Source organism: Citrus clementina, unplaced genomic scaffold (genome assembly GCF_000493195.1).
Source record: "Citrus clementina cultivar Clemenules unplaced genomic scaffold, Citrus_clementina_v1.0 scaffold_6, whole genome shotgun sequence".
Taxonomy (NCBI): Eukaryota; Viridiplantae; Streptophyta; class Magnoliopsida; order Sapindales; family Rutaceae; genus Citrus; species Citrus x clementina.
This window is the reverse complement of record NW_006262139.1, coordinates 10,544,095-10,553,757: the sequence shown is the minus strand read 5'-3', so window position 1 is coordinate 10,553,757 and position 9,663 is coordinate 10,544,095. Positions and strand designations below refer to the sequence as shown.

At 36.2% G+C, this 9,663-nt stretch overlaps 1 protein-coding gene across 2 annotated transcripts; it reads left to right on the top strand.

The window, feature by feature from the left end:
• The first annotated feature begins 5,917 nt into the window (after positions 1 to 5,917).
• On the top strand, positions 5,918 to 7,846 carry LOC18039476 (F-box protein CPR1). 2 transcript variants are annotated; one of them, XM_024182393.1, is made up of 3 exons: positions 5,918 to 7,131; positions 7,440 to 7,528; positions 7,748 to 7,846. In XM_024182393.1, the coding sequence occupies exons 1-2, from the start codon at positions 5,954 to 5,956 to the stop codon at positions 7,477 to 7,479; spliced, it is 1,218 nt and encodes a 405-aa protein (XP_024038161.1). In that variant the 5' UTR covers positions 5,918 to 5,953; the 3' UTR covers positions 7,480 to 7,528; positions 7,748 to 7,846. The 2 variants fall into 2 exon arrangements, with proteins under 2 accessions (XP_024038161.1, XP_006428799.1); XM_006428736.2 differs by having other exon boundaries at positions 7,744 to 7,764.
• Positions 7,847 to 9,663: the final 1,817 nt, after the last annotated feature.

The window sequence follows — 9,663 nt, the reverse complement described above, 5'->3', positions numbered from 1 at the left end:
TTGAAACAAATCTGGAACAGTGCAGTTGCTGTAGCCGCTGCTGTAGCAATCTTGGAACAACGACAGAGAAAATTTCGCGTGGGATACTTGCAGAATTGCGATCTGCAGTTTCCTAATCTGACTTATGCGCGCCCTAGGCTTTCGTTTACCCTAATTTTCAACTATAAAATAAACACACATCATAAGGAATGAGGAGAGCCATCACCCAAGGAGAAAAACACAAAGAAACAAAAGAAAAACAAAATTCAAGAGAGAGATTAAGGGCTGCACAAGAGGAGAATTTGCAGAAATCAATTGGGAGGTCAATCCTTTTTATTCTTCTCTTGTTTTCTCGTTTTCTATTTATTTATGGGGATGTGTTTCATGGCTGAAACTTTGTTCTTTATTTTTCTTTTACAAACCATAAACTAAATTTATTTGTTGTTGAGTGATAAACAATCTTGATGGTTTATTGACTGAATATATGTGTTGCTGCATGTTTGTTGTAGCAGTTTGTTTTGATAGTATTTATTTTTATTCATTATTTCGGTTGATCACCCATTTAATAATACAAGTTAGGAGAGAGCCGCAAAATGGCCTATCTTAGTGGAATATATCAAAGCAATACTTGATTTTAGATTGAGTTTCCTGGATTGAGTTTAACTTATTCCAAAAGGGTCATGCTTAATCTAAAATTAGTGATGAACTACACATAGGGATTTACCTTGTAGGTTAAATAGAACTTAAGCGTGTAATGCTATATCTTATGTTGGCATAACAACTGATCACTGTTAGGTTGCATATAGATATAAGATATCCAACATGCGACAGCTGAGGATACATAAGGATTTTGCCCAGTGCTGTAGCAAATACTGCAGCAACCGAGCCGATCATTAGAAAATAGTCAAGACCATTAGGAGAGTTTATTCACTCAACTACTATATATTACCATTAGTTTTATCCTTGAGTTTGACGTGATAATTTACTTTGTTGCATTTTATTTATTGCGTTTTTATTTTAATTAGTATAATAGTTACTAACTGTTTTATTTTAGTTTAGCACAAAATCTGCACTGTTGAGATTGCTGTAGCAAATTTAATAACATCAATCCCTGTGGAGACGATCTTGAATACTCATCATTTTATTACTTGTAGTGTACACTTGCACATTGACACTAATAGCATTAGTATTTATACCCAACACCTGTTTTAGCAAAAAATTAATTTGCTTAAAGTATTTGACCTTCATAACTTTAGCCATCAGCGAATCCGGGTATTGAATTAGCCTCTACCCTTGCTTTGCAACCAAGGCTTGATTGAAGCTTAGCATATCTCTAAATCCTACCATTCTTCTACTCTTAGCACAACCCATTCTTTCCTAATTTGCCTAATGGATCCCTTTCTTATCATTCTTTGACCCCCACCAGAACCTTGCAATGACTCTCTGGATATCATTACAAAGGCCTAGAAGGATATTAAAAACGCTCATGGTATAAGCTGAGACTGCCTCAATAATGACCTCTTTGTCTCCACTAGAAAATAGCTTGTGCTGCCAACTAGATACTTTATTCATGACCCTGAACTTAAGCTCATTAAAGAAGTTTGTTTTCTTTCTGCCCACTATTGATGGTAATCCCAGGTACTTTTCATGTCTGGAGACTATAGTGAGTTGAAAAATATTTTTAATTGCTACCACATACTCTTTTGAAACTTTGCCGTTTAAGAACATAGAGGACTTCTCGAGATTAAGGAGCTGTCTCGAAGCTGACATACAGCAATCAAATTTTTTTTTAAATGCCTTATGAGACTGAGTAAATGGGAGACTATAAGATTTCTAATAAATATCAGTCCATGAATTAGCCTTTTTTCTTTTACTTGCAGAAACATATTCGAAAACACCTCTGCATATATCAAGAACAAGTAGGGAGATAAGGGGCACCCTTGTCTTAAACCCCTTTGAGGGTGTATAAGGCCCTTTGCAGCTCCGTTAATAATGACTAAAAATGAGGAGCTAGTTATATAGTCAATAACTAAATTTATCAATTTATTGGAGAAGCCTAGTCTTTCCATAGTATGCCTAAAAAAAGACCACTTAACCTTGTTATAAGCTTTGCTTATATCTAGCTTTAGAGCCACTGAAACCTTCTTTTTCCCCTTGCTATGCCTAATCTTATGTAAACACTCATAACCAATAATGATGTTATCTGTTATCAATCTATCAGGTACAAAGGCACTCTGTATTGGTGATATAGTATGATGTATGATTTATTTTAACCTATTAGCTATGACTTTGGCTATTATTCTATATATCACATTACAAAGGCTGATTGGTCTGTAGTCAGTGACTTTTCTAGGCTTAGTAACTTTGGGAATCAACGCAATGTATGTGTGGTTTAGTAGAGTAATGGTACCTTACTGATTTAGAACATGAAGGCAGATTACAATGACTCCTTTTTGGACAACTTCCAAGTGCTTTTGGAAAAACACAGCTTGTAACCCATCCGGACTTGGTGCCTTTGTTGGGTACATTTGTGAGAGTGCTGATTGGATTTCCTTTGCTGCAAAAGGTTGTTCCAAGAAAGCATTCATCCCAAAGTCAACTTTGGGGCTTATTCCTTGCAAAGCAGCCTCTATTTGAGCCTCATTTGGTTGTGAAGTGGTGAACAAATCCTGGAAATAGTCACAGAATTTGTTCTCTATATCTCCCGTATCCTCCAACCAATTTCCTGAATTATCTTCAATGCCTTCAATCTTGTTCTTTCTCATTTTTGAAGATGCTTTGCCATGAAAAAATTTGATGTTCTTGTCCCATTCTTTCAACCTGTCAGCTCTCGACCTCTTTTTCCAGTACACCTCTTCATCCATCAGCATACTTTGAATTTTCTTTTTAATCTTCTCGATTTTATTCCCCTTTTCATATTGATCTCCCCACATCTTTAGCTTGCTTCAACCTCTTTACTAGCTCCTTCAGCTTCTTATCTCTGCCACCAAACTCTTCTTGGCTCTAAAGAATTAGTTGTGCCCTTGACTTTTGCAACATTTTGAAACATATGGACTAAACTTGCATATTTGCTGGTCTGCCATTTGGACTACTCCTCTTTTACAATGTTCCTACATCTTTCGTAAGAGCTCTACATGTCTTTACAATGGATTCGAGTGAAAGTTCTCTTTTCATACACTAGGCTCCTCTGTCTCCTATTGATCTCCATTATGACTAGGCTATGATCAGACTCTCAATGAACTAAATTTGTGGCCAGGTCGTCATAAAATTCAGTTTTCCATCCTTGATTGCACATAAACCTATCTAGCTTTTCCTCAACCAAACATTGTCCAAACTGTTTGTTTGACCATGTAAATGGGTATCCTCTGATTCCTAAGTCAAAAAGCTTGCAATCACGAACAACAACTCTAAATTCAGCAATTACAACAACATTTCTATCCAACCCTTTATTCTTCTCATTTAAGCTAAGAATCTTGTTGAAATCTCCAAAGCATAGCCATGAGAGAGTTGACATACATGCTAATCTCCTCATTAGTGTCCATGTGTGTTTTTTCTAGTTTGTTTCAGGATGCCCATATATCCCCGTGCCTCTTTAAACTTTATCTCGTGTACTTTGGACTTGGAAGTCAATATGGTGCTTACTGTAAGAGCAAATTTGAACATCAATATTAGCTCTCCACAAGAGAACTAGGCCTCTATTTCTTCCAACACTATTTACACCAAAACAATTTTCTAATTGTAGCTATTTGCATGTCTGCTTAACCTGTTCAGTCTTCAACTTAGTTTCATAGAGAAACAAAAGTTGAGGCTTGGGTGGAGAATTTTTTTTAAGGTTAGGCACGTTCGAGGATTCCCCAAACCTCAAACGATCTAACTTATAAGCTTTATGGCTGTCGGCAGGGTTGCTCCCCAGACTCTGTCGATAAATTTTCAATAGACATCCCCTCATTTTATGTCAAGACATTTATTTCCTCCTCCTACACCAGTTTGAGCTTTGTTGCTGTAGAGGATATTTGAATCTGGTTTGCCTGCGAGACTACTGGACTCCCTAGCTTCAGTTTTTTACATTCTAGGCTTCGTCTTATCTGATCCCTCATAGCTCTCTTTAGTGAAAATGGCCTAATAACACACATTCATGTCACTGCCCTTTCTCTAACTTGTAACTTCCATTTCTTTCTTTTAACTCTTGTATTTTGGCCAGAGGTGTGATTCTTTTAAGTACTTGTTCACAACCCATCTTTTGCTCTGAAATTTCAAGGCCCAACAAGCTCATTGTCTCATTTCCACAATTCGTTCCATTTTCCCGCCTCTTTTCTATATTTTTTTCCAGCTATAGTTTTCTTTTCTCTAGGCACCACCCTTATATCTGATGCAACTACTTTTTGAATTTGAGCTACAACCTGTACCATATTGCCGTCCTTAATTAATGAGCCCTCACCTAATCTTTCCACATGGCTGATCCTTATTGGCTCTATACTCCCATCTGTATCGAGTTGGTTTAACCCGAGTGTAATCTTTTTTCTCAAGTTAAGCTGACCCGTTTTTTCACAAGGTTGTTCTTGACTCACATTGTTTTCCAATGCTGCATTGAATGCTCTTCATTGTTCCTTAGCTCAATTTTTCCTTGACCGTTCTGCTTTAGTTTCTGCTTTCATCCATGCTCCAAAGGCTAGTTCATCATTTGGCTACCCTTTATAGTCAAGGCATCTGTGTATTAGTGCCCAATCCTTCCACAACAAAAATAGAACTCTGGTAATCTTTCGTAGGCTACCCTCATTGACAGTTGCTCTCCATCTTCCAACTTTAATACCAGACGTTTGGTTAATGGTTGTATGACGTCCGCCAGAACTCTAATGCGTGCAAAAGAATCAATACACTCCCCTGTTTCATCTATTTCCACTTCTTCCACCTTACTATTTTTTCCTCTTATCTCATGTACAATCTCCTTATCCATGCACATAATGGGCATGTTGTGAATTTGCACCTAAAAGGGAATGTGAGTGAAAGCTTGTTTTTTTATATCCCCAACACCAATTAGTTCGCTAGTATCATTAGCGATCTATCAAAATGCCACGACCCTTCGTAAAGAATTCTTTTTTTTTTTTTCACTTGCTGAAGCAAACTTGAAGACAAAGATGTTGTCCCTTAAACTGTCCACTTTCAGCTCCTTCGTAGATCTCCAAGCTTGCTGCATGGCTGCCCTTAGCCCTTTGCGGGGCACACTTCGAGCATGAAGAATTTTCCCAACCAGATAGTGTGCTACTAATTTTTCTCCTTTTGTTTTCATTCTTCCTATGAAGCTAATCATATTCTCCTCTTCTGAATTCAAGGTTATAGCTTCACACCTATGTATGAGTTCATCATCATCCATCTCTTCCCTTTTAAACCTAAGGATTGCTATTTAATACTGTTACCTTCCCCACCAACTAACTTTACTTCATATGTTTTCCTAAACTTCAATAACCCCTAAGCAAAATCTCTGTTATTATTTTTAAGAGATTTCCCCAACCACACCCAACTTGTGAGTGCCAATCTGGATCCACCAGAGATCCTCATAAACTTTCTATCTAGGTTCCTTTCAAAGACAAAGGGCTTAAAGGAAGACTGGCAATTTCTAACATAATCTAATCGCATAAACTCTTATTTTAAAAACTATAAATAGATTAAATATAAAAAATTAAGGAATGTTTTGTCATTTCTTTTTCAATACTTGAATTTACCGACGAATTGATTTAATTGAGATTACATTTCACATTTTTTTAATAATTTTTTTTTTAATTTTTAACCATGTTCTAATACAAAATCTTAAAAATTTAAAAAGTAAGCAAGAGGTCTGCTAAGCACAATCCCACCACACTTGAAAGTTGACACCACTGCTACTAATTTAGTCACCAGCCAAGCAAGAAACTTCACCCCTGAAAAAAAAAGAAAAAAAAGAAAAAAAAAAAATTGGAGCAAATGCATGAAGTGAAAAATGTCTAAGAAAATTCCACTGGATATAATCACAGGTATTTTCTGCAGACAACCAGTGAAGAGTCTCCTGCGTTTCAGATGCGTTTCAAAAACATGCTGCTCCTTGATCGACAGTCAAGATTTCATCAAGCTGCATCTCAACCATTCCATCACGACCAGGTCCAATCGCAGGCTCATTCTCAAAGGTGCACATGATCTCTACGCTTTAGACTTCGATACGCTTACGCTTGGTACTGGGGTTCAACCCCACCACCACCCTTTGAATATCGGCAGTGGGACTGAAGTTCTTGGCTCGTGTAACGGTTTGATCGCTTTGTGTAATTCTGTACAGGAACTTGCTCTGTTTAACCCATCAACTAGAAAGTTGAAAACACTCCCACTCCCACCCTGTCTTGTTGGGTTTCCGAGTGCTTTTACTTTTTATGGGTTTGGGCAAGACAAAATTAATGATGATTATAAACTAGTTAGAGTGTTACATTTCAAGGGAAACGATGGTGATGATGTTGAAGTCGAAGTCTATAGTCTAAAGACCAACTCTTGGAGAAGAATTAGTAACTTGCCTAGATTTCTTCGTGATTTCTACGATTACCTTTATCATTCTTTGTTTAGGAAAGGTTATGGTGTGCTTGCTGGTGGTGCTCTACATTGGGTATCTCCTAAGAGCTCCACACGGTCTGTCATTGTGGCTTTTGATCTGGTGGCTGAGGAGTTTTATCAGTTGCCACTGCCTGACTCTGTTAACGTTAGCTATGCGAATGTTCATGTGGATGTGGGTAGTTTGGAGGGATGTCTATGTGTTTTCCGTTTCTACAACCTAGTTTATGTTGACATGTGGATGATGAAGGAACATGCGGTTAAAGAATCTTGGACTAAGTTGTTTTCAGTTCAGGAGCCAACACCAACAAGAAGCTTTTTATTTCTGAGACCTTTAGGTTATTCAAGGAATGGTGTCAAGCTCCTCTTGGAAGTGAGAAGGGAGAAACTTGTATGGTTCGATTTAGAGACGAATAGTCTCAGGACTGTAAAGATTGACACTCATGGTCTGGATTTTGTTGATACAGAGATCTGTATGGCAAGCCTTGTTCCTCTAAGTGATAAAGGTGGTGGTTGTGGTGGTGGAATCAATGGCATGAAGCGGCGAAACCTAGAGGAAAAGGAGAAGAGACATAAGAAGAAAAGGTAGAACAGCTATATCTGTATATGTGTTTAAACTGTTTTCTCGTAATTGTTATTTTTGTCGTAAACAAATTTTTATTCTATAATGGATTCTTAATAGCATATGCTAGGAGTTGGAATTTCTAGTTTCGTTCCATCTCTTAGATTTGGCTAAACATTTACAATGCTTTGCAAATTCCATGAGGGAAGCAAAGTTAAGATTATCTCTGTTGTGTTACAATTTCAATGTTAAGAACTAGTATAATGCAGTAGTAATCTCTGTATTTTGATTTTTGAGGTGCTCATGTATGGATCATTATTGTTTTGCACAGGGATGATTTCTTATGTACTGGGTTTAAGTTGGTTTTGTAATCACATGTAGAGAACGCAGAATTGGAACAAAGTGAAAGGAGGTAAGGAGGTAAGCAAATTACTTTTCTCATATTATAAGTTACTGGAGTTGATTTCTTTATTTTCCAGTTTGTTTAATTGGTTAATTGCTTAATTTTGGCTATTGGTTAAGCAGTTTTATAAGTATTAATAATACCAGCATAATTTACATATCCAGTGACCAGTGTGCAATGTTAGAAGGACTAGTGACTTCCCTAACCCTCTTTGACTTTGTAATTGATCTAGCTAGTTATTGATTTGCTGATTTTGATGCCGTAGAGCTCCAAAGGAAGCAGTGAAGGGTTCTGATAGTAGTTGTTTATTTTGAAGAACTATGTATAGAAAGTTTCAGCCGCAAGGTGCACATTGTGTTGACATATATCCTTTTGTAAAATCTTGATATCTACCTTGAACGTTTTGTTCTCTTTTTGTAACTCGTATGTTCTTATGTCAAACTATTCCAACTTGACTTAAATTTGAATTGAGTTGTACTAGCGACAAGGGTATCACCTCATGACCATAGGTAAATCTTGTTGTCTTACGGTTTTTGAATTAGAAAATGAAAAATAGTTGCAAATGGATCTTGAAAAGGTTGAAGTAGAAATTGGATTCTGTTAAAAGCAGGTTTCATTGTTTTTCAGTAAGCTATTTGGAAAGCTCAATTCCAAGTAGGGTTGGCAGAATTCCCCGCTTCCGATCTCGGCCTGTTCGAAATGGGATTTGGGACAAAATTTTATCCCGATTTACTATTTGGGTCGAGATTCATGGTGTTTGAAAATTTTAATTGGGATGAAAATTTGGGTTTTTAGAAATATATGATAAGTCAGTATAATGAATTGCATATATCGAACATGTAGGTCATATGTGTATGATAAGTTGTCTTTAATAAATAATATATATGACATGGCGGATACAGGCATATGACATGTCGTGTTTTGCTAAGTCAACAGTGTATGAAAAAAACCGCATGTCATCTTGGACAATTTGGGATCTGATCGGGATTCGGGATCCCAGTCAAGACAAGATCGGAGCAAATTTTTGTTTCGATTTATTATTTGGGCAGGTTCAGGATCGACAAATTTTGGCCTGTCCCGTCTCGTTGCCAACCCTAGCCAACCCTAACTCCAGCATAGATAAAATATCCTTAACAAGATTTGGTTTTGATTTCATCCAGAAGCTAGGCATATGTGTATGCTTTTCTCATCCGTCGGACCTCCTCCATTTACATAGTCGGATCTCCTCCATTTATATTCATTGCTCATTGGTCTTGCATATATTTCAGATGCCTAAACCATCAATCAAATTTGAGATTTTATTCATTATTTGCACAGTAAGACCAACAGTTATCAAAAAGAAAAAAAATGAAAAATAGCTTGAGAGAAGCTCATTCGCTCTGGCACCTGAAATAAGTTTAAATTTGGAAGGATTTAAATTTGGAAGGATTTAAGTAATGCATTTAAAAAACTTATGATATTTTTGCAATAACAAGGACGCAAGCGAACACTATCCAAGAAAAGAAAGTGTAAAATTGGTTGAATTATAAATTATAGTACAAAATAGCCCAACCTTTTACAAAATTCTATGAAATCTATAATTAAAGTGAAAACGATGAGTTCTTGTTGGTGTTAAAATTTGAACTAAGCAATGAAGAAGCGACATGTGTATGAGGAGTGGCAGTGAAACAAAGTGTTGTTATACTATTATTAATTAGTAAGTGATATAAGACCATCTATTTGTAGATAAAAATACACTAGTTGCTTCTCAAGGAAAGACTGTAGGAGTCACAATGATCCTGCTTAAGTTCCAAACTTCTTATGTAATATATATAGCTTTGGTGACAAAGCCTTTCTAGTGCTCTTTAGCTTATTAATAAGCCTCTTACACACTTATTCCTTATCACAAGTTTATATTTTTTTCAATAATAATAATAATAATAATAATAATAATAAATAAATAAATAAATAAATAAATAAAATAATAGCAAAGTTATATGTAATAAAACAAAAACCACTAACCCAAGGCCTATAAAGATACAATGTCCTTAAAATAAATTTGTCACTTTCACAATGATGCTTGAGTTACATTGGCATTTGTCTCGTAAGATATAATAGATTTGAATAATGTTTGTTAGCACAAAATTTTCTATTCTTGCAAAATCAACAAGTA